Here is a 27,043-nt window from a genome sequence, read left to right on the forward strand (position 1 = left end):
GTAATAGTCACCTGCACACACAGATATCCCCCTAAAATAGCTATAACTAAAAACAAACTAAAAACTACTTCCAAAACTATTCAGCTTTGATATTAATGAGTTTTTTGGGTTCATTGAGAACATGGTTGTTGTTCAATAATAAAATGAATCCTCAAAAATACAACTTGCCTAATAATTCTGCACTCCCTGTATATTGTTTTATATCTACATTCTTTTTTCTAAAAGTTTAAATGAATCTAGTTTGTAGGACAGCCTTATGCATATCCCAGGCATTCTTATAATCCCCCACATCGTTTGTCATTATGGCAGTTTATTATTTATTATGGGAGTTTATTCCATGAATCATTCGCCCTTTCTGTAAAGAAGTGCTTCTGCAAATTACTCCTGAATATACTATCCTTCAGCTTGAGATCATTACCCCTTGTTCTTTATTTTTTCTTTTTATGTAAAATACTCACACCCTCATCTTTACTAAGCCCGTTAATATACTTGAAAGTTGCTATCATGTCACCTCTTTCCCTTCTCTCCTCTAAGCTATACATATTTAGGTCATTGAGCCTATCCTGGTAAGTTTTATTTTTTAGACCATGTACCATTTTGGTAGCCTTCCATTGCACAGATTCCAGTTTGTTTATAGCCTTCTGGAGATATGGCCTCCAGAACTGCACACAATACTCAAGATGAGGCCTAACTAATAATCTGTAAAGTGGCATTAGAACCTTACTATGCTGCAAATACCTCTACCATTACATCCAAGTATTCTACTGGCCTTACTCGCTGCATTACTACATTGTTTGCTAAATTTTAAATCATATGAAATAATAATTCCCATGTTCCGTTCCTCATTTGTACCAGTCATTTACTAAAACACTGTTTTCTGTCTTAAACAAGCATTTCTCTCTCACTCCTCCCATTCACTCACACCCTTCTTATACTCTCTCCTTTTTTCCCAGTTTTCAATTACTTAGTAACATAGAGGTTGAAAGAAGACAAAACTCCATCTAGTTCAACCTATACAAATCTAAACCTGAATTACAAAAAAGAAGCTAAAAATCAAACTTACATTAATACAATTAGAAAGCTTACCCATTTAACACTAGCAATTATATTCCTGAATTCTCAATTTAGGCTAAAAATGTATCTAACCCATTTAAAATTGTATCTAAGGTATTGGCATTCAATACCTCCTAGGCTATATGTTCCACAATTTGATTGCTCTGAGCATGATAAAACGTAAATCTCCTTTTCTCTAGTCATAAAGTGTGACCTCTGTGACAAGCAACTGCCTTAGAATAAACAGTTTCCACCATATCTGTATACGGGCCTTGAATATATTTGAATAAAGTAATACCTTATCCCATATCCCTCATCTCTCTCCCACATATCCCTTGGTATTCCTTATTTTTGTTTTTCTTCTCCCAAATGTTCTTTGTTTCTAATACTCTTTTGACTTTGAAGACAAAGTTACTCCTCTTTCTGCATTTTTTCTCTTCCCATTTCACCATTTGTGTCTCTCTTGTGTCACTTTTCCTTGTCCCATTTCCCCTACTTTTTCCAATCTCACCTTTCCTTCTTCTCTTCTCTTTGGCAAGGGCAAAACATTACTTACCCTGCAACACTCCAGTGGTAGGGAGCTGGAGTAAGAGTAGCACATGGGACAGATTTGTGAGTAATTTCTGGGCATGTAGTCATAGATGTTCCTTGGGCAAAGTAGTGGATGCCATAGGTGAGTTAGATAGTCTAGAGGAGTTACTAAGTCATCTTGGGGCATGGATATGCAGGAAGAAACATCAGCTATTCTAGCCTCCTCCTTAGCTAAACTGACACTTTTACAGAATGGAAGTGTAGCCTAAAATTAGAATATTTCCGGATGTCATTTAACTGCCACTTCCCCCATTTTTCTTCTTTCTCTAATTTAAATAAATAAATGCAAGAAATGTGTGTAGCCACCATCTCCCAGAAGTGTAGGATATGTTTATATTAATTTTCAACTAAGGATACCAAGAAAAATAATTAAGGGGTATATCACAATCATGTAGAAAATATTATCAAATTATTTATATACAAAAATCCCCATATATTTTAATGTTAATGGGACACTGTACCCAAATGTTTATTTTTGTGATTCAGATAGAGCATGCAATTTTAAGCAACTTTCTATTGTACTCCTATTATCAATTTTTCTTCATTCTCTTGGTATGTTTATTTGAAAAGCAAGAATGTAAGTTTAGATGCCGGCCCATTTTTGGTGAACAACCTGGGTTGTCCTTGCTGATTGGACAGCACCAATAAACCAGTGCTGTCCATGGTTCTGAAACCAAACATTTGCTGGCTCCTTAGCTTAGATGCCTTCTTTTTCAAATAAAGATAGCAAGAGAAGGAAGAATAATTGATAAGAGAAGTAAATTAGAAAGTTGCTTAAAAGTGTATGCTCTATCTGAATCATGAAAGAAAACATTTGGGTTCAGTGTCCCTTTAAATTTTGTAACACAGTATTATTATTATTATTATCATCAGTTATGTGTAGAGCACCAACAGATTCCGCAGAGCTATCTGACTATTTATACATAGAATTATATTTGTTCAGTCATGTACTATAGCTATTAAAGTGAAAGTAAATCCTAGCGTTTTACAAATGCTAGGATTGACTATTAAAACAAATAAAGGGGTCTTTCATTTATGAAGTATAAGATACTTCATGTAGAAAGCTCCTTTATTTGTTTCAATTGGTCACCATTCTTAGCTGCTACAGCAGCCCACGGCTAAATAATTTTTTTGCTAAGAGGTGACGTTTTCCCATGGGCGCCAATCCGGATTTACCGCACGGCTATTGGATAAGAGGTGAAAACGCTAAGATTTACTTTCACTTTAAAACTGGCTCATAGCTGTATTGTGTACTATTAGCCATAACAAAAACTTCTTATACCCAAAGGACATAAAAAAATGTAGGTGCAAATAACAATAATGCCAAAACATCTGGAATTTTTTTTTCTAAACTATTGTATCTCAGTCATATTAATTATTAAAAAAAATAATTAACAAATATGGTGATGTTTCTCCAAAATCTGTGACTATGTTTTTATAAAACAGATTGAGATTTCAAAGATTAAAGGGATACTAAAACCATATTTTTCCTTTCATGATTTAGATAGCGCATGTGATTTTAAGCAACTTTCTAATTTACTCCTATTATCAATTTTCTTCATTCTCTTGGTATCTTTATTTGAAAAGCAGGAATGTAAAGCTTAAGAGCCAGCCCGTTTTTGGTTGAGCACCTGGGTAGCTCTTGCTGATTGGTGGCTAAACGTAGCCACCAATCAGCAAGCGCTACCCAGGGTGATGAAACAAAAAATGGGCAGGCCTCTAAGCTTTGATTCATGGTTTTTCAAATACAGATAGCAAGAGAATGAAGAAAAATTGATAATAGGGGTAAAATAGAAATAAGCTTAAAACGCAATGCTATATCTGACTCATGAAAGAAAAAAAGTGGGTTTAGTATCCCTTTAATACTTTAGGCCCTGGCGAGTATTTAGAATCTGCATTTTGTGTGTCTGTCTTTCTAAAGAATAATCTATAAAATACAACTATTTTCCTTGGATTGTATATCTCATTACATAATATTTGAATAACTTGCCCAGTACTAACCAGTAATCTTTTGATTTTAATCCAAGTATTTTTTTATTCTCAAATATATATTATTGTATCCTATGAACATAAACTCACAGGAAACTAAAAATAGGCAACCTCTTTAAAGGGCTATACAAGTTCAAAAATAAAATGCTCTAATATGTCACAACATTTTATTACTGCGCTATTGCTTATATATAACTATGTGTTTACCCCTGCAAAGGAATTAAGCACATAGTTAAAATCAGCTCCAAAGCTGCAATGCACTATGAGAGCTAGCTGAAAACATCTGGTGAAGCAAGAGACAAACGTGTGTACTGTAGCCACCAATCACCAGCTAGCTCCCAGTAGTGTAGGATATATTTATATTCTTTAACAACTAATAATACCAAGTGAAAAAAGTACATTTAAAATAGAAATGTCTTAAAGGGGCAGTAAACACTAATTAGTTAGGAGACGCAGTGACTCAATTGATCTAAAGCCAACTACAACAGTGTACAGTTTTATTTAGGTCCAATACAAAAGCTGATTACTTAGTATAGTAAAAGGTATATGTTATTCCAAAAGTGCAGCTAAAACCAAATTAAACCCATATCCAAAGGGATAGGGAAACAGGGAATATGCAGCTAGCACTCAATTCCCAACCACAGTATCTAAAGAAATACATCTAATTAAAAACACATGTGCTTATTAACATTATTCACATCTTAACATTTATTAAACATAGATACGTGAGCCCTAATCATTACAAAAGGTATACAATATATCATAAGCAGCTAATTACAACAATGGATATCTGATTGAAAACGCTACATTCTTTTCTATTACAAACCGTTTCCGTTAATTATTACATATAATATTGCTTCATACAAAGAGATTCATATCAGTTTCCATGTTAATGCCTAATACATTTCTAGTATTTAAATAAAAAATCCACTGTACCTCCTTATGACTGATCTTCTACTCCCTTTCAGCTCCTCATTTACTTAGAGGAATGTGATTAATTGCTTGAATTTTTACAAGGGAGGAATCTCCAGAAAAGTTCATTTTTAAAACGTTTGGCAATCGGGGTGAAAATGTCAGGGTTTTCTATATCTCTGATGTGTTCCAAATCCTTATCTTTCAAAGGTCTTATGCCCAAAGGATATACAAAAATGTAGGTGCGAATAACATTAAAGCCAAAACATCTGGAAACATTTTTTCTAAACTTTTGTGTCATATTAATTATTAAAAAAACAAATATGGTGATATTTCTCCAAAATTTGTTACTTTTATTATCAGACATCAGAGATTTCAAAGATGAATACTTTAGGTTCTGGGAGTATTTAGAATCTGCATTTTGTGTGTCTGTCTTTCTAAAGAATAATCTATAAAATACAACTATTTTCCTTGGATTGTATTTCTCATTACATAATATTTGAACAACTTGCCCAGTGATCTTTTGATTTTAATTCAAGTATTTTTTTTATTCTCAAATATTTCTTCCTATGAACCTAAACTCACAGGAGACTAAAAATATGCAATCTCCTTAAAGGGCTATACAAGTGCAAAAATAAAATGCTCTAATATGTCAGAACATGTGATTACTGCACTATTGCTTATATACAACTATGTGTTTACCCCTGCAAAGGGATTAAGCACATAGTTAAAATCAGTTCCAAAGCTGCAATGCAGTATGGGAGCTAGATGAAAACATCTGGTGAGGCAAGAGACAAACGTGTGTACTGTAGCCACCAATCACCAGCTAGCTCCCAGTAGTGTAGGATATATTTATACCCTTTAACAACAACAAGTGAACAAAGTACATTTAATAGAAGTGTCTTACAGAGGCAGTAAATGTAAGTGCTAAATAGTAAGGAGAGGTAGTGATTCAGCTGTTCTAAAGCCTCTCTTTCCTCTGTTCTGTACCCAAAAGCAGTCCAGCGTTCCCTCATTTTTAGACTTCCTGCCTAGAGCTGCAGTTTTAAAAAAAAAGTGTCACAGTCTTGCAGTCTGATCACAGCCCATCTGATAGTGCTGTTCACTTTACTGTAGAGCAGGGGTGGGCTGAGACCAATCTGGGCATCTGGACAAACATTAGTAATGGGCCCCTGATCACCTGCCCCACCTCCTATTCTCTTTCCTCATACTGCCACCTTATTCACCAGGACCCCAACCTACAGGGCAAGACTCTAAAGCAAGACCCCCAGGGCCCCTAATCTCCAGGGTCAGACGCCACACTCCATGTCCTCCAGAGCTGTATACCTCCTATACAGGCACAGGGTCCCCACTCCAGGGTCAGGGCCCCCCTTGACCCACATTTAACTTCTGATCTACTGCTAGTACAACTCATTAGACCAGCTGTTACTTAGGGCTTGATTTATCAAAGCCCTATGGCTGCAAGTTCTCACAAGAACTTGCTAGCCGTAATTTAACAAGCAGCGGTCACCAGACCGCCGATTCCCTAACCTCTTCGCCACCTCTAAGGTGGTGAAATTCAATCCCTGCGGTCTAGTCCAACCGAGGAGATTGACAGCTCCTGCCCGCGTGTGATTGGCTGTGCCGGGCAGGGGGCAGGATTGCACGCGAGCGCAAAATTGTGCTTGTATGCAATGGTGAGTACCTGTGGGTAATTTCGCCCCGCCACAGGCGAGCTGAGGCATACAGGGGTGCGTATACGCGCCCCTGTCCGCCTCAGCTTTAATAAATCTAGCCCTTAGCAGAGGTAGAACATGGATGGGGTGCTTCCCAGGCAACACTAAAGATGGGGCCTCCTTAAATGTCAGGCTCTCGGTCCAGGTCCTATCTGCCCAACTACTCAGTCCACCATTGCTGTAGAGCTCTCCTGCAGCGGATAAAGCAGCCAACAGCTCTATCCAGCATAGAAACATGGTACATTAATGTAAATGATGGGATTGGCGAGCTGTGATTATACAGCAAGCTATGATGCTCTTTTGAAGAAAACTGCAGCAGTTGAGTCCCTGTCTCCCCTTACTAATTGTGCACATATTGCACAATAGTGATGAAACAAGCACACTATTTACTGCCCCTTTAAAACGACACGCTCTGTCTGAATCATGCAAGATTTATTCTGATGTTCCCATCCCTAGGTGTTTATGCATTTTCTGTTTTATGATTCAGGCTTGGATGCACTTCTGCTTATTGGTCTTGAAGGTGTTCAGAATGTGAAAGAATTGCAAGAGGTAGAATTTGGAAGAGGTTTTTCTTACCAGCAAACTCTCAGCATATTGCAGCAAGATTTGCCAAGTCGGATGCTTAAAGAAATAGTAAGTTGATTCCGTAAAGAAAAGATGTAGGAAATCTGGCGCTTTCAATTTTCTGTTTAATATAAAACATATCCCTTTATTTTTACAGGACACAGTCGCTGAAAGGAAATGCTGTAATGTTGTATGCAAGTGCTCAGGATATGAAGGCCTCAGAGGACTCCCAGGAGTTCCAGGAACCAAAGTAAGCAGTAACTGTAGGATTTCTGAGATTAGGTCTGGTTCCTTTGTGATTGATCTTTTTAAAAACAAATTGGTCACTTTATTTGTGACTAAAAGGGACATGAAACCTAAAATCTTTCTTTCATGATTCAGATAGAGCGTGCAATTTCTAAAACTTTCTAATTTACTTCTATTATCAAATTTTCTTCGTTCTCTTGTTATCTTTTTTTGCAAAAAGGTCTGGAGCACTATATGGCAGCAGTGTTGCATGAATGCTATCCATTTACAAGAGCACTAGATGGCAGCACTATTTTCTGTAGTGCCTCAGACACCTAGGTATCGAAATGAAAATTCTAATTGAAAAAGATGGACATACTGCTGGCAGAAATAAAAGAGTAGTAAAAGGGACACTGAACCCAAAATGTTTCTTTCATGATTCAGATAGAGCATGCAATTTTAAGCCACTTTCTAATTTATTCCTATTTTCAATTTTTCTTCGTTCTCTTGCTATCTTTATTTTAAAAAGACGACATCTAAGCTTTTTTTTTTAATTCAGAACTATGGACAGCACTTTTTTATTGGTGGATGAGTTTATCCACCAATCAGCAAGAACAACCCAGGTTGATCACCAAAAATGGGCCGGCATCTAAACTTACTTTCTTGCATTTCAAATAAAGATACCAAGAGAATGAAGAAAATGTGATAATAGGAGTAAATTAGAAAGTTGCTTAAAATGTCATGCTCTATCTGAATCGCGAAAGAAAAAATTTGGGTACAGTGTCCCTTTAACAATTAGAAGCTCTGAATTGCTCTACTGCAATAAATATTATAAACTATGGCTTGATAAGATATTAGTTCACCAAGCTTGGAGTATAGTATATCTATGCATGAAACAAAATCAGCTTAGTATTTTATTCTACCGTCACAATGGAGTTTTAAGTTTAAATGGATTTGTTTTAAAATAAAATGCCCTAAAAAGTAGAGCATTTTTATTTTTCCCTTTAACCGTTTAAAAAAACCCCCATAATTTATGTAAGAATTTACCTGATAAATTAATTTCTTTCATATTGGCAAGAGTCCATGAGGTAGTGACGTATGGGATATACAATCCTACCAGGAGGGGCAAAGTTTCCCAAACCTCAAAATGCCTATAAATACACCCCTCACCACACCCACAATCCAGTTTAATGAATAGCTAAGTAGTGGGGTGAAAAAGAAAGGAGTAAAAAGCATCAACAAGGAATTGGAATAATTGTGCTTTATACAAAAAAATCATAACCACCATAAAAAGGGTGGGCCTCATGGACTCTTGCCAATATGAAAGAAATGAATTTATCAGGTAAATTCTTACATAAATTATGTTTTCTTTCATGTAATTGGCAAGAGTCCATGAGCTAGTGACGTATGGGATAGCAAATACCCAAGATGTGGAACTCCACGCAAGAGTCACTAGAGTGGGAGGGATAAAAAATAAAGACAGCCAATTCCGCTGAAAAAAATTAATCCACAACCCAGATCAAAAGGTTTAATCTTTATAATGAAAAAAACTGAAATTATAAGCAGAAGAATCAAACTGAAACAGCTGCCTGAAGAACCTTTCTACCAAAAACTGCTTCTGAAGAAGAAAAAACATCAAAATGGTAGAATTTGGTAAATTTATGCAAAGAAGACCAAGTTGCTGCTTTGCAAATCTGATCAACAGAAGCTTCATTCTTAAAAGCCCAGGAAGTGGAAACTGACCTAGTAGAATGAGCCGTAATCCTCTGAGGCAGGGATTTACCCAACTCCAAATAAGCATGATGAATCAAAAGCTTTAACCAAGATGCCAAAGAAATGGCAGAAGCCTTCTGACCTTTCCTAGAACCAGAAAAGATAACAAATAGACTAGGAGTCTTCCTGAAATCTTTAGTAGCTTCAACATAATATTTCAAAGCTCTTACCACATCCAAAGAATGTAAAGACCTCTCTAGAGAATTCTTAGGATTAGGACACAGAGAAGGAACAACAATTTATCTACTAATGTTGTTGGAATTCACAACTCTAGGTAAAAATTGAAATGAAGTCAGCAAAACCGCCTTATCCTGATGAAAAATCAGAAAAGGAGACTCACAAGAAAGAGCAGATAATTCATAAACTCTTCTAGCAGAAGAGATGGCCAAAAGGAACAACACTTTCCAAGAAAGCAATTTAATGTCCAGAGAATGCATAGGCTCAAACGGAGGAGCCTGTAAAGCCTTCAAAACCAAATTAAGACTCCAGGGAGGAGAGATTGATTTAATGACAGGCTTGATACGAACCAAAGCCTGTACAAAACAATGAATATCAGGGAGTTTAGCAATTTTTCTGTTGAATAGGACAGAAAGAGCAGAAATTTGTCCTTTCAAGGAACTTGCAGACAAACCCTTATCTAAACCATCCTGAAGAAACTGCAAAATTCTAGGAATTCTAAAAGAATGCCAAGAGAATTTATAAAGAGCCTGAAACATAGTATTAATCACGGAGTCAGAGGAACCTCTATGACTAAGCACTAAGCGTTCAGTTTCCATACCTTCAAATTTAATGATTTGAGATCCTGATGGAAAAACGGACCTTGAGATAAAAGGTCTGGCCTTAATGGAAGTGGCCAAGGTTGGTAACTGGACATCTAGACAAGATCTGCATACCAAAACCTGTGAGGCCATGCTGGAGCTACCAGCAACACAAACGATTGTTCCATGATGATTTTGGAAATCACTCTTGGAAGAAGAACTAGAGGCGGAAAAATATAAGCAGGTTGATAACTCCAAGGGAGTGTCAATGCATCCACTGCTTCTGCCTGAGGATCCCTGGACCTGGACAGGTACCTGGGAAGTTTCTTGTTTAGATGAGAAGCCATCAGATCTATTTCTGGAAGCCCCCACATCTGAACAATTTGAAAAAACACATCTGGGTGAAGAGACCACTCTCCCGGATGTAAAGTCTAGCGACTGAGATAACCCGCTTCCCAATTGTCTATACCTGGAATATAAACCGCAGAAATTAGACAGGAGCTGGATTCCGCCCAAGCAAGTATCCGAGATACTTTTTTCATAGCTTGAGGACTGTGAGTCCCACCCTGATGATTGACATACGCCACAGTTGTGACATTGTCTGTCTCAAAACAAATAAATGGCTCTGTCTTCAGTAGAGGCCAAAACTGAAGAGCTCTGAGAATCGCACAGAGTTCCAAAATATTGATTGGTAATCTCGCCTCTTGAGATTTCCAAACCCCTTGTGCTGTCAGAGATCCCCAGACAGCTCCCCAACCTGAAAGGCTTGCATCTGTTGTGATCACAGTCCAGATTGGATGAACAAAAGAGGCCCTTTGAACTATACAATGGTGATCTAACCACCAAGTCAGAGATAGTCGAACATTGGGATTTATGGATATTAATTGTGATATCCTTGTATAATCCCTGCACCATTGGCCCAACATACAAAGCTGAAGAGGTCTCATGTGAAAACGAGCAAAGGGGATCGCGTCCAATGCTGCAGTCATGAGACCTAAAACCTCCATGCACAAAGCTACTGAAGGGAATGACTGAGACTGAAGGTTCCAACAGGCTGCAACCAATTTTAAACGTCTCTTCTCTGTTAGAGACAAAGTCATGGATACTGAATCTATCTGGAAACCTAAAAAGGTTACCCTTGTCTGAGGAATCAAAGAACTTTTTGGTAAATTGATCCTCCAACCATGACTTTGAAGAAACAACACCAGTTGATTCGTATGAGATTCTGCAGAATGTAAAGACTGAGCAAGTACCAAGATATTGTCCAAATAAGGAAACACCGCGATACCCCACTCTCTGATTACAGAGAGTAGGACACCGAGAACCTTTGAAAAGATTCTTGGAGCTGTCGCTAGGCCAAAAGGAAGAGCAACAAATTGGTAATGCTTGTCTAGAAAAGAGAACCTCAGGAACTGATAGTGATCCAGATGAATCGGAATATGAAGATATGCATCCTGTAAGTCTATTGTGGACATATTATGCTCTTGCTGAACAAAAGGCAGAATAGTCCTTATAGTCACCATTTTGAATGTTGGTATTCTTACATAACGATTCAAAATGTTTAGATCCAGAACTGGTCTGAATGAATTCTCTTTCTTTGGGACAATGAACAGATTTGAGTAAAACCCCAGACCCTGTTGCTGAAAAGGAACCGGCACAATTACCCCAGATAACTCTAGCTCTGAAACACACTTCAGGAAAGCCTGAGCTTTCTCTGGATTCCCTGGAATGCGTGAGAGAAAGAAACTTCTCACAGGCGGTCTTACTCTGAAACCTATTCTGTACCCCTGAGAGACAATATTCTGGATCCAATGATTTTGGACTGAATTGATCCAAACATCCTTGAAAAATTTTAGTCTGCCCCCTACCAGTTTAGCTGGAATGAGGGCCGCACCTTCATGCGGACTTGGGGGTTGGTTTAGATCTCTTAAATGGCTTGGATTTATTCCAGACTGAGGAAGGCTTCCAATTGGAAACAGATTCCTTAGGGGAAGGATTAGGTTTCTGTTCCTTATTTTGTCAAAAGGAACAAAAACGGTTAGAAGCTTTAAATTTAACCTTAGATTTTTTATCCTGAGGCAAAAAAGCTCCCTTCCCCCCAGTGACAGTTGAAATAATAGAATCCAACTGAGAATCAAATAATTTATTACCTTGGAAAGAAAGAGATAGCAACGTCAATTTAGAAGTCATATCAGCATTCCAAGATTTAAACCATAAAGCTCTTCTAGCTAAAATATCTAAAGACATATATCTAACATCAATTCTGATGATATCAAAAATGGCATCACAAATAAAATTATTAGCATGTTGAATCAACTTAACAATGCTATACACATTATGATCTGGTACTTGTTGCGCTAAGGTCTCAAACCAAAAAGTTGAAGCAGCTGCAACATCAGCCAAAGAAATAGCAGGCCTAAGAAGATGACCTGAACATAAACAAGCATTCCTTAGATAAGATTCAAGTTTCCTATCTAAAGGATCTTTAAAAGAAGTACTATCTTCCGTAGGAATAGTAGTACGCTTAGCAAGAGTAGAGATGGCCCCATCAACTTTGGGGATCTTTTCCCAAAACTCCAATCTATCAGAAGGGAAAGGATACAGTTTTTTTAAACCTTGAAGGAGTAAAAGAAGTACCCAATCTATTCCATTCCCTAGAAATCACATCTGAAATAGCATCAGGAACTGGAAAAACCTCTACATGAGGTTTAAAAACCGAATTTAAACGTTTACTAGTTTTAATATCAAGAGGACTAGTCTCCTCCATATCTAATGCTATCAACACCTCTTTTGATAAGGAACGGATATACTCCATTTTAAATAAATATGAAGATTTGTCAGTGTCAATATTTGAGGCAGAATCTTCTGAACCAGACAGATCCTCATCAGAGATAGATAAATCAGAATGTTGTCAGTCATTTGAAAATTCATCAATTTTATGAGAAGTTTTAAAAGACCTTTTACGTTTATTAGAAGGCGGCATGGCAGACAAAGCCTTCTGAATGGAATCAGAAACAAATTATCTCAAATTAACAGGAATATCCTGAAGATTAGATGTAGATGGACCAGCAACAGGTAATGAACTACTACTGATAGAAATTTTCTCTGCATGTAAAAGTTTGTCATGACAACTATTACAAACTACAGCCGGAGGAACAGTTACTACAAGTTTACAACAAATGCACTTAGCTTTGGTAGAACCGACATCAGGCAGCAGGATTCCAGTAGTAGATTCTGAAACAGGATCAGATTGAGACATCTTGCAATATGTAAAAGAAAAAACAACATATAAAGCAAAATTATCAATTTCCTTATATGACAGTTTCAGGAATGGGAAAGAAATGCAAAAATAGGCCTCTGGCAACCAGAAGCAAAAATAAATGAAGTCTTAAATAATGTAAAAAAAAAACGTCTGCAACAAACACGAGCGTCATAGATGACGCAACCTCATGAACGAACTCGGCGTCAACTACGACGCCAGAAATGACGAATTTGCATCAACAAATGTAATTCTCGCGCCAAAAAATCTTGCGTCAAGAATGACGCAATAAATTATAGCATTTTGCGCACTCGCAAGCCTAATACAGCCCGCAATTTAGAAAAAGAGTCAATTTTGAAAACTTCAAGTAAGAATTTTTTTTTTAAAGCATTCCCCAGATATGAAACTGACAGTCGGCAAAAAGGAAATATACAGATAAACCTGAATCATGGCAAATATAAGTATAAGTATAAACATATATTTAGAACTTTAAATATAAAGTGCCACACCATAGCTGAGAGTGTCTTAAATAAAAGAAACATACTTACCAAAAGACACTCATCTACATAAAGCAGATAGCCAAACCAGTACTGAAAAGCGCATATCAACGTAGAAATCTAGCACAAACTTACTTCACCACCTCCATAGGAGGCAAAGTTTGTAAAACTGAATTGTGGGTGTGGTGAGGGGTGTATTTATAGGCATTTTGAGGTTTGGGAAACTTTGCCCCTCCTGGTAGGATTGTATATCACATATGTCACTAGCTCATGGACTCTTGCCAATTACATGAAAGAAATAGCAGTATGCAAACAAAAACCCCAAAGTCCTTTGCATTTTGTTACAGTTCCCATGGGTGACCTTGTTTGAATAATTTGATGTTTTAAAAGTTTTCCAATAATAATTTATCCTAATTTAGAGGGATTTTAAACAGTCTGTTTCATTGTTTTAATAAATAAAGCACTAAACAGTTGCTTATACTTAAAGGGACATACTGGTCAAAATGTAAATGCACGTAGATGAATTACATCTTTGAATAGAAACATATTATACATGTATTGGCAAAAATGATTCTATTAAAAGTTCTCACTGTTTTAGTGTTAACATTTTTCTCTGCACGTGCATGTGAAGCATAGCTAGATAGTTTCAGTGCACCAGCATTTTATATACTACAGCTACTCAGAGCTCCAGTGGGGCTTGAATCATGAATGCAATTAACAAATTGAGTTATAACCAGATGATGCAAGCACCTTAGGCTCTCAGAGCAAGTGCTGTGTTTAAAATGCTGGTGCACGGTACATACTTAAATACACTTTTGAAACAGCTATAGCTTTTATTAGAAGCATTTTTGCTAATGCATGTATATTACAAACATGCTTCTATTCATAACTGAATTGTATCCATATGGATTCCAATGTTGGCTGGAATGTCCATTTAATAGAAATCATTACAATATGTATTATTCAACTGTTTAAATGGATTTTACTTTTGTATTTATTTATTTTGTTACACTACATTTTTGCTCCCTGTCACAGCCCTGCATGGAGGAGGTGGCCTTTGCATGAAGGTTTATCTTAGCCTGATGTCATAAAACTTCTAGACTAGTGAATAGACTAGATAACAGGGAGTCAGATTTGCATGCTCATGCCCAGAACTGACAGAATACAAACTTTAGGTTTTGAAAGTCCTTGTCTCTTAAAACACTAGGGACATATCTACACTGAGAAATGCTAATTTTGCAAGAATACAAGTTATTTAATGTTTTTACACAATCTTTTTCTTTTTATATTTACTTTGAGTTAACATATTTGTTTTTACCAAAGGAGCACTGTTTAATATTTAAAGGAATATTAATCAATGGGTAGCATTTATTTTGCGATGCAGCCCATGTATGACTGTATAAGACAGAAGACGTCCAAAGGATGATTGACACCATAGCCTATCCCTGCAGGAAGACCTAACTGCATACCTCCCAACATTTGTAGCTATGCAGAACTTTAGAGGTGCTGCCCCATTTTTTGGATGGGGCCATGATGGAATGGATGGGGCCATGGGCATATAGAGGTTAGGATTATGGGTGCTTGTGGGTATGTCTGGGTGCTCAATGGGTGGGTCTAAAGAAAATAAGGACATATGGCTGTCTCAGAGGGACAGAGCTCAGCGTTAGGGACTGTCCCTCTCAAATAGCGACATCTGGAATATCTGCCTAACTGTCAGGACAAATGTTGCGGTCCAGAGTTTGTCATACTAATTTAAAAAGCTTATATCTCACTTGAATATCATGTTGACAGTCTTTCAAGACAGCATTTGTAATGTAATATTGTTTCATAAAAAGGACGGGAAGGAAGACTCGTGAAACTGCAGACCCATGAGTTTGACTTTGGTAGTGGGACAATAAATGAAATATGTTGTAAATGAAAGAACTATGTTTTAAATAAAGTAAAACAGAATACAATATGAACAGCAACATTATTTTCCTTTTCTTTCTTTTTTTTTTTTTGCAGGAAGATGTGATAATGTAGTTTATTTATTTGTCTGAAGTGATAGACCATGATGGAGCAGTAAATGTAGCATATCAGGATTTTAATTAAGCATTTGACCTTTCCCATGCACTAAACAAGTTCATAAATTGTGTTGCTTGGACTAGATGCAATATTAATGGTTGGAATAAGGATTTAAGAAAAGAATACAAAGGGTTTTAATTGACTGTGTTCATTTAATGAATTTGACAGTCATAATTGGTGTTCCTCAGGGTCATTCCTTAGACCTGATGATGTTGGTAGGTATCAAGAGAAAGTGTGACTTTTTGAACATGGAACAAAACTTCATACACAGTTGATGTGTCAGGAGTGGTAGATCAAATAAGTAGCTATATTAATAATATGGAGGACCGGACAGATAACTGGGACCTAAAATTTAACACCACAACATGCAAATGTATGCATTATAGATTAGAACAATTGTAACTGTATACTAAATTGCATTATAATTTTAGATGATTTGAAGCTTGTTAAACAATGCAGTAGCACAGAAAGTTAACAACAATAACATTGTTTGCATAAGCAGCAGAAAGTATGAGGTTCTTATGTCATTTTATAAATCACTAGCTTGATCTCCTTTTGAATAATGTGTACAGCTCTGAAAACCTCATTTACATAAGTAAATAACTAGAAACTGCTCAGAGGAGGGCTTCTAAAATGTTATACATATACATTCATATGAATATTAAGGAAGTTAATGAAACTGAAGATGGAGAATTTGTCATAAAAGAGAACATAAGAAGAAGGGGTTATAATAACTCAAGTTGGGCGTGGCAGGTTCAGGAGTAGTTTGTAGAAGCACATTTTACAGAAAGGGTTGTTGACTCATGGGGGTAGATTTATTAATAGTCAAGCGGACATGATTTGATGTATCAGCATTTAACATCTCTAGTAGCGATGCTGCCCCCTGCTCGCTGGCAGGGGCTGTCAATCATCCTGATCTGATTGGGATGATTTCAATGACAAAATAAGGAGCAGCAGTCTTGTGACCGCTGCTTCTTAAAGGGCCATGATACCCAAATGTTGAAACACTTGAAAGTGATGCAGTATAGCTGTAAAAAGCTAAATAGAAAATATCACCTGAACATCTCTATGTAAAAAAGAAAGATATTTTACCTAAAAAATTCCTTAGTAGCCACATCCCATTGTAAAGGACTTCTAAGCAGCAAATCAGTATGTCTGTCCCGGTACAGCTACGGAATTGAGCCTTGTGCACTCTCATGTTATTTCCCTATTTAGTTTAAGTAAGTTTACTATGAAATCTCATGAGAGTTAAGTGAAATCTCATGAGATCACAGTAAAAGACTTCATGACCTCAACACTGCTGATGCTGATTGGCTGCTGTTCATGTCTTCATTTTTTTTTTTTACCTGCAGCTGGGCAGCAGCTGAGTATAACTTTTTACACAGGACTTACTCTGCTGAGCTGAGGAGATTGTGAGGTAAAATATCTTCCTTTTTTACATAGAGATGCTCGGGTGATATTTTGCTGTCAGCTTTTTACAGTTATACTGTATCAGTTTCAAGTGATTTAGCATATGAGTATTATGTCCCTTTAACATCCATTTCATGAAACGATGGGGCTCTGAAGCAGCATCCACTGCTTAATAAATGGAGCCCATGGAATAGATCTGAAAAACAGATGATAAAGACAAAGGCCTTGGAATTTATACTGAACTACCTTAAAGGGGCAGTCAAGTCCAGAAATATTTTTCATGATTCAAATAGGCCATGGAATTTTAAACAACTTTTTAATTTACTTTTATCACCAATTTTACTTTGTTCTCTAGTTGAAAGCTAAAACTAGGAGGTTCATATGCTAATTTCTTAGACCTTGAAGGCCGCCTCTATTCTGAAAGCATTTTGACAGTTTTTCACCGCTAGAGGGCGTTAGTTCATGTGTTTCATATAGATAACATTGAGCTCATGCATGTGAAGTTACCCTGGAGTGATCACTGATTGGCTAAAATGCAAGTCTGTCAAAAGTGCTGAAATAAGGGGGCAGTCTGCAGTAGCTTAGATACAAGATAATCACAGAGGTAAAAAGTGTATTATTATAACTGTGTTGGTTATGAAAAACTGGGGAATGGGTGATAAAGGAATTTTCTATCTTTTTAAACAACAAAAATTCTGTTGTTGACTGTCCCTTTAAGAATTAGGCATATACTTTGGAAGGAAGTATGAACAGATCTGAGTGTCAACACATGGAGTTTTTTTTATCTTTGAACTCCATTCAAGCTCAAGCAACATTCATAAGAAAAGGCCCTAGAGGTTTACATGTTATCTGTATTTTAAGTTTATTTGCACTTTACTTCATTTTTACCATTCTCTAAATACTTTTGGCTTTTTATGGGTGTATTGTACATTTTTTGTGTGCCTAGGATCTTTCTTTTTAAGTCCATAATATACTATACGTACAATGATAATGTTAATGCTAGCAGCTTTAAATCCTTTTGCAAAGAAAATTATTATTATTAAAAAAATTACAGTTTGAGTTCAGAAACATTCTTCTATAAAATACTCAAATGGTTCTATAAAATATACTAATAAATTACAGCTGTGGTGGCCTTTTATAGACAGACTTAAATTTATTAATTGCGCGTGGTGTGTGTAAAATATATATTTACAGTTTAACTTTAGTTGAAGCCAAATTTTAGGTTCTCCCTTTAAAATTCAAAAGTGAATAAAATATGTATGTTCTAATTCAATGGAACTTATACAATTTATATTGTAAGTCCATAAACAGGATATTTGTTTTTGCACATTTGAGTTATACATAGTTTTTGAATGTATTGATAGTGTATAATATATAAATCAAAAGGTGTTTCACTGTGCAATGAAATCGTTACTAATATGGACTATACATTTTTTATGAGGTTTAGGATAGCTCACAATAAGCTTTGATTTATGGTTATTAAAAAAAAAAAAAAGATATACCACAGAAATTAGTTTTTTTTAATGATAAATATTTATGATATAGATTTCAAAATATACAGATAGTAAATTCAAATGTCTTGAACAAGGCTTAAAGGGACACTGAACCCCAAATTTTTTTCTCATGATTCAGATAGAGCATGCAATCTTAAGCAACTTTCTAATTTACTCTTATTATCAATTTTTCTTCGTTCTTTTGCTATCTTTATTTGAAAAAGCTTTTTTTTGGTTCAGGCTCTGGACAGGACTTTTTTTTTTTGGTGGATGAATTTATCCACCAATCAGCAAGGACAGCCCAGGTTGTTCACCAAAAATGGGCCGGCATCTAAGCTTACATTCTTGCATTTCAAATAAAGATACCAAGAGAATGAATAAAAATTAATAATAGGAGTAAATTAGAAAGTTGCTTAAAATGTCATACACTATCTGAATCACAGAATAAAAAATTTGGGTTCAGTGTCCCTTTAAAGTCTGAATTCCTGTAACAGAAGTCATGCTTAGGAATTATATACATTTCTGTAATTTTCACTGTTTAATAGATACTTAAAAAAATAGACAACGTTGAAAGGTCCTCAGCAGAACTTGAGCCTAGAAATCTGGCAACATAATGCAGCACGATTCCTATACATTTCTGTAACTTTTCTCCATTATAATCAACAAGTTTACATATCTTAAAGTGACAGTCAACACCAGAATTTTTGTTGTTTGAAAAGGTTGATATCCCTTTATTACCCATTCCCCATTTTGCATAGCCAACAATTTTATATAAATACACGTTTTACCACTGTAATTACCTTGTATCTATGCCTCTGCAAACTGTCCCCTTATTTCAGTTCTTTTGACAGACTTGCATTTTTAGCCAATCAGTGCTCACTCCTAGGAGACTCACGTGCCTGAGCTCAATGTTATCTATATGAAACACATGAACTAACGCCCTCTAGTGGTGAAAAACTGTCAAAATGCTTTCATATTAGAGGCGGCCTTCAAGGTCTAAGAAAATAGCATATGAACCTCCTAGGTTTCGCTTTCAACTAAGAATACCAAGAGTACAATGCAAAATTGGTAATAAAAGTTGTTTAAAATTACATGCCCTATTTAAATCATTAAAGTTTTTTTTTTTACTTGACTGTCCCTTTAATTAGGAATAGTATACAGAATTTTTTGGTTTTGGAGTATGTAGAAAAAATAAGGAATACATGTATAATGCATTATAAAATATTTAATGTATATAAAAACACCTTATAAGGCTACACTTTTTTTAAGTACAGTATATTTAATTGACTTTCACTCATTCTAAAATATATAAAGAAAAGTATTGTATAAATACATGATAACAAACAGCAAGTTCTCAGATAAGCACATTACATTTGGTAAGTTATTGGAGTTAAAGGGACAGTCAACCTCAGAATTTTTGTTGTTTTCAAAGATAGATAATCCCTTTATTACCCATTCCCCAGTTTGGCATAAACAACACAGTTATATTAATATACTTTTAACCTCTTTGATTACCATGTATCTAAGCATTTTCTGACAGCCCCCTGATCACATGACATTTTATTTAATATCTATTGACTTTCATTTTAGCCAATTAGTGCAGTGTCTGCCACAATCCACGGGCGTGCTCACAATGTTATCTATAGGGTTTACCTGAACTAGCTCTCCCCTGCTGTGAAAAGCAAATACAAAATCATGTGATTAGAGGAGGCCTTCAAGGGCTTAGAAATTATCATATGAGCCTTCCTAGGTCTAGCTTTCAACTAAGAATACCAAAAGAACAAAGCAAAGTTGGTGATAAAAGTAAATTGGAAAGTTGTTTAAAATTACATGCCCTACTTGAAACTTGAAAGTTTTTTTTGGACTTGACTGTCCCTTTAACCTTTTAACGCCGTTATGCCATTCTATTCCGTCATATTTACACTGGGCTTTAAAGCCGTTATGACGGAATAGAACGTCATATCAAACGGCTGGCCTAAAGCCTTCTGCGCTTCAAGGACTTGATCGCGGTCTGGAGGGCGTTCCTAGGGTTGTAGGGACGCCCCCCAGATGCGATCCAATAATTGAAATCTCGCGATCGTATGCACGATCGCGTAGTTTCAATTTGTCTACATCGGAACAGGTGTTCCGATGTAGACACTTTAACCCTGTCACGAAAGGGTTAAGCATATAATTACCTGAAACTTACAATCTGCACCCAAAAATGTTGTACATTGTGAGTAGGAGTTGCAGAGTTTAAAGGGACAGTTAACACTAAAATTGTAATTGTTTAAAAAGTTAAATAACGCCGTTACTACCCATTCTCCAGCTTTGCACAACAAATATTGTTATATTAATATACTTTTTAACATTTAAACCTCTAAATGTCTGCCTGTTTCTAAGCCACTATAGACAGCCTCTTAATCACATGCTTTTTTATTTGCTTTTCACAATAGGATACTGCTAGTTCTTGTGGGCCAAATAGATAACATTGTGCTCAGGCCAGTGGGTTGTGCACAACACAGCTAAAATGCAAGTCAATAAATAATAAATAAAATGTCATGTGATCAGGGGGCTGTCAGAAGATGCTTAGATACAAGGTAATGACAGAGGTACAAAGTATATTAATATAACCGTGTTGGTTGTGCAAAACTGGGGAATGGGAAATAAAGGGATTATCTATCTTTTAAACAATAAAAATGTTTAGTTCATAACAAAGGAGGAAGACCAATGGCACTACTTGTTTAAATAAAAGATGAGCTCAAGATCTCTTAGTGTAATAGACTCTGGAGTGTGTCCCAGATCAATACTTTATAATAATAGAGTCGGTGGTGCTGTGTACTATATATAAACTTGAAAAACAAAATGTGGTTAGGAGAATAACCACAGAAAAGAGTACACTTATAGCACTCAAGAGCTAGTTCAATTCCTTGGAAAATACTGAAAAGCGCAGTGTAGTGAAAAATTAAAGAGACAGCATTAGTCTCCAAGTGTACTGAACCTAACTAAGTTAAAACTTTACATTTATTAATTATACAGTGCTAAAATTTGTGGAAAACACGAAAATTTAAAAACACTAACCGTAATTGGAGCTGGAATAGGTCTGAAATGTATAGGCAAATTGGACCAATGTGGAAATCTATATATCAGAGTCTCCTCTATAAGGGCTAAGTGTTGTGGATAAAATTATCCACAATTGTATATGCTCAGAAATTTAGTACCGTTAAATGTATAGAATATGATCAATTATACAGTTAAATCTATGCAGGTATGGGCTGCAATGTCCAGCAATAGCTGATACTAGATAGATTGTATTCTGGATAGCAATAATATAATAGTGTGACAGCTAGAAACTAAAAATAGTAACACTGTCACCCTGTGGTAAATTCAACAATTATGGTTTATATTATACAGACCGAAAAATGAGGAAAATTGGGATCTTATACCGTATCTGTTATTATTGGAAGAACCAATGAATAGAAGTACCTCAGTTAGGGTTACATTTATTCCCACTCTAGTGGGGGTTATTATATTGAGGTGTATGACACTCCCTGTGAAGTTTGCCCACTATTGATTAACACCTCTTTGGACACATTAATGTGGTTATATCTAAAGAAAGAGGTTGCAATAAGTTGAAGTATATAACCCAGATCTCTAAATAGATATACGTAAAGGGATACACTGAGTCCAAATTGCTCAATTCCTACAAATAGTCGTTAACGTTACCCAGTTGAAGTTGGTTCACTTGATTCATATAGCTACAAATAAACCTATAGAATGTGACCAGTTTATTGTGAGTACAAATTTCAGATTGGATTAATGCAGGGATGCGTGTTACATATTTTCTATAGTTATTATACCTCAATGATGGTCAAAAAATATACTTGCACTGTAATAGAGTTTATTTGATTGAGGTATGTGTGTAACAATCCCTTTGGTTCACTCTTAACTGGTACCGTTACTGTACACAATAGTATGGTTATATATACGTAGCTAGACTTTTGTATATTTCAGCCAAATAATATAACTTGTTGGCTGTGAGTAGAAATTTTCTAGTTGGGTTAGTGTAGGGATATGTGTCAATTTTTAATACGTTGTAACTGTTTCAGTTGTGCTTGTGCAAACATTGGTTACATTTGGATATCTTGGTTTATTGGAACAAAGACACAAAATTATAATTTTTAAATTGAAGCCTGCGTAGCTTACAGTAAATATTTGGCCTGAGTTATTATATCATAGGTTAAAGTTTAACCATATATTATTTGCTCACAATCAGATGTTTGGTATTGTACCGATATTTCTATACTCTATAATTAGTATTTGAGAGACTGTTTAAATAAATAGGTATATTGTATAATTTGGTTGCTCAGTATTTGCCAATAGATTTGTGATTTGATCTATTGTATCACATAAGCATTAGAGTGGTTTAACAGACTATATTTGAGTCTAAGTACATTATTCCTCAGTATAATATAACATACAGTTATAAATCTGCGATATTCAACACTCCAGTTACATCTATCTCTGACAGCGCTATAGTCAGATTATAATAAAATTGAGCATTTTCTTGAGCTATACAAAACTCTGGTTGGGTAGTCTATATGTACTTTTGAATCACAGTGTAGTTATCCTGTAGTGTATCGCAACTCTGTGTTTGATCAATGCTCTATATTGCTGCAGGAACACAGGATATAACTACCCCTAGCTAAAGCTGTCGGAATATACCCGATAGCTGAGTTACTGAATTGGCGCTTTCCGGTTATTTTTAAATTAAACTGACCGTTAGGGTAATATCGCTCCTAAGCGGTTTCAACAATTAACAAGTGAGCTTCAAAGTTTAGCCAATTGTAGCAGTATCATCAGCTATTTTAAATAAACCTGACCGTTAGGGCAGTATCGCTCCTAAGCGGTTACAACAATTACTGAGTGAGGCTCAAAGCTTAGCTGGTTGTGACCTTATCATCTGCTAACCCAATATGCCGGGAGAGACATGTTAGGGATTTGGGGAAATGGTGAGGAGTCGTTGCGAGCTCCTGTATTTTAGCGGCTAACTAAAATTGGTGCTAGTATGGTAATTTGTCATTAGAACATGGCTATAACAATGAACCTTTATTAAAATTACAAAATTATTCAGGGTCTCTCCCGGCATATTGGGTTAGCAGATGATAAGGTCACAACTAGCTAAGCTTTGAGCCTCACTCGGTAATTGTTGTAACCGCTTAGGAGCGATACTGCCCTAACGGTCAGATTTATTTAAAATAGCTGATGATACTGCTACAATTGGCTAAACTTTGAAGCTCACTTGTTAATTGTTGAAACCGCTTAGGAGCGATATTACCCTAACTGTCAGTTTAATTTAAAAATAACCGGAAAGCTCCAATTCAGTAACTCAGCTATAGGGTATATTCCGACATCTTTAGCTAGGGGTAGTTATTTCCTGTGTTCCTGCAGTAATATAGAGCATTGATCAAACACAGAGTTGCGATACACTACCGGATAACTACACTGTGATTCAAAAGTACATATAGACTACCCAACCAGAGTTTTGTATAGCTCAAGAAAAAGCTCAATTTTATTATAATCTGACTATAGCGCTGTCAGAGATAGATGTAACTGGATTGTTGAATATCGCAGATTTATAACTGTATGTTATATTATACTGAGGAATAATGTACTTAGACTCAAATATAGTCTGTTAAACCACTCTAATGCTTATGTGATAGAATAGATCAAATCACAAATCTATTGGCAAATACTGAGCAACCAAATTATACGATATACCTATTTATTTAAACAGTCTCTCAAATACTAATTATAGAGTATAGAAATATCGGTACAATACCAAACATCTGATTGTAAGCAAATTTTATATGGTTAAACTTTAACCTATGATATAATAACTCAGGCCAAATATTTACTGTAAGCTACGCAGGCTTCAATTTAAAAATTATAATTTTGTGTCTTTGTTCCAATAAACCAAGATATCCAAATGTAAAAAATGTTTGCACAAGCACAACTGAAACAGTTACAACGTATTAAAAATTGACACATATCCCTACACTAACCCAACTAGAAAATTTCTACTCACAGCCAACAAGTTATATTATTTGGCTGAAATATACAAAAGTCTAGCTACGTATATATAACCATACTATTGTGTACAGTAACGGTACCAGTTAAGAGTGAACCAAAGGGACTGTTACACACATACCTCAATCAAATAAACTCTATTACAGTGCAAGTATATTTTTTGACCATCATTGAGGTATAATAACTATAGAAAATATGTAACACGCATCCCTGCATTAATCCAATCTGAAATTTGTACTCACAATAAACTGGTCACATTCTATAGGTTTATTTGTAGCTATATGAATCAAGTGAACCAACTTCAACTGGGTAACATTAACGACTATTTGTAGGAATTGAGCAATTTGGACTCAGTGTATCCCTTTACGTATATCTATTTAGAGATCTGGGTTATATACTTCAACTTATTGCAACCTATTTCTTTAGATATAACCACATTAATGTGTCCAAAGAGGTGTTAATCAATAGTGGGCAAACTTCACAGGGAGTGTCATACACCTCAATATAATAAACCCCACTAGAGTGGGAATAAATGTAACCCTAACTGAGGTACTTCTATTCATTGGTTCTTCCAATAAAAACAGATACGGTATAAGATCCCAATTTTCCTCATTTTTCGGTCTGTATAATATAAACCATAATTGTTGAATTTACCACAGGGTGACAGTGTTACTATTTTTAGTTTCTAGCTGTCACACTATTATATTATTGCTATCCAGAATACAATCTATCTAGTATCAGCTATTGCTGGACATTGCAGCCCATACCTGCATAGATTTAACTGTATAATTGATCATATTCTATACATTTAATGGTACTAAATATCTGAGCATATACAATTGTGGATAATTTTATCCACAACACTTAGCCCTTATAGAGGAGACTCTGATATATAGATTTCCACATTGGTCCAATTAGCCTATACATTTCAGACCTATTCCAGCTCCAATTACGGTTAGTGTTTTTAAATTTTCGTGTTTTCCACAAATTTTAGCACTGTATAATTAATAAATGTAAAGTTTTAACTTAGTTAGGTTCAGTACACTTGGAGACTAATGCTGTCTCTTTAATTTTTCACTACACTGCGCTTTTCAGTATTTTCCAAGTAATTTAACTAGCTCTTGAGTGCTATAAGTGTACTCTTTTCTGTGGTTATTCTCCTAACCACATTTTGTTTTTCAAAAATGTTTAGTTGACTGTCCCTGCTTTTATGAGAGTATATGATAATGTGTAGTTTGGCATTAACATTATCTTCTTCACATTCTTTTTTTACAACATGCATCATAGCTGATAATAACACATTGGTTGTAATTCATTTCTATGGAATTCATTGTAGACAGTGGGTTAAATGATTTGAACCAAGAACTTATTTAACAGAAGCCATGCGCTCTTCTAGAACCTGATATATGCATGCCTTTTTTAAGTTTATGACAATTCAATATATCAAAGAAATAAAAAAAAATTGCCTTCATTTAGGATTCAACCCCAAAACAAAAGCCAGTGGCCATGATCCCATTTACTACTAATACCACATAAAAAATAAGTAATTAGGTGTGTTTGACATAACTGTAATGTGTTAACAAATCAGCTGTCAATAAAGATAATCTTCCCTAAAGCTATTTTCCCACTAAAACTATTCACGTAAACTCAAATATTATATCCAATCCAGTATGTTATTTCTCAACGTTTATATCCTATATTTCAAGTAAGAGGTTTTGATTATCCAGAAAAAAATACGAAGACTCTCACTAATAGCAATTTTATATTTTTAAGGGACCACAAATTAAATCGGAGTTGATTGGTCAGTCTGTCTAATTGCTGTAACTATACATTATATAATTCAGACATCTAACAATAACTGTTGCAGCTTCAAACAAGGCAGGTTACATAAAATGCATCTACATGGGCTACTTTTTACCAAGATGAATATGCAGCCTTCAAAATTTATGAGGACTTGGAATATTACATTTTACTTTATACATTTTCTGGATCTAATCATCTGTACCATGCAATGCAGTTAACATTAAAAATTATCTAGCATTCTGCTATTGGATGATAATGTCCCAATAAAATGACTCAATATTTTTTTTAGGGGAGCATTGGGCCCAAAGGATCTCCAGGTCACCCAGGAGAAGAAGGAGGTATTGTAAGTACATCTAAATTGGGACAAAAAAGTTTGTTTAAGTTTTTTTAAACATGTATCAAATGTATTTTATTTTATTAACCATAGTTTGACTGCAATTATAGAGGAGCAAACTTAAATCTGTAAAGAAATCTTATATTTAAATGGATGCATCTTTAAATGGACGCATTCCTATGCCTAGGAATAATATTCAGGATTAGATTTTTTTGTATTACATAACCGATAAAACTTTATGAATGAAAACTTATATGTGGTAACATTCTTCAATGGAAAATGTAAATAAAAATCAAATCAGATTGAACGTGTGTGTATATATATATATAAAATTCCAATTTACTTGCTATAACTTAGCTCATGTCCATGAAAGGGGGACAAAATAAACAATTAACATATATTGCAAAATATTTTTTACTACAAATAACCAAATATTTTATATTACAACGTAAAAAAAATGTTTTAATGGCCATTTAAATGCAATACGTCTCCAAACAATTCTTAAGCTCATTATATATATTATGATAAGTTCAG

General features: G+C 35.4%; 1 protein-coding gene across 1 annotated transcript in view; it reads left to right on the top strand.

The window, feature by feature from the left end:
* LOC128660439 (collagen alpha-6(VI) chain-like) overlaps nt 1-27,043 on the top strand; it is a 534,497-nt gene that overhangs the window by 240,202 nt on the left and 267,252 nt on the right. Inside the window, exons 14-16 of the mRNA XM_053714286.1 lie at nt 6,748-6,893; nt 6,982-7,074; nt 26,465-26,518. Of these exons, the coding sequence (XP_053570261.1) occupies nt 6,748-6,893; nt 6,982-7,074; nt 26,465-26,518 (293 nt within the window). The remainder of the gene's footprint in view (nt 1-6,747; nt 6,894-6,981; nt 7,075-26,464; nt 26,519-27,043) is intronic.

Source organism: Bombina bombina, chromosome 5 (assembly GCF_027579735.1).
Source record: "Bombina bombina isolate aBomBom1 chromosome 5, aBomBom1.pri, whole genome shotgun sequence".
NCBI lineage: Eukaryota > Metazoa > Chordata > Amphibia > Anura > Bombinatoridae > Bombina > Bombina bombina.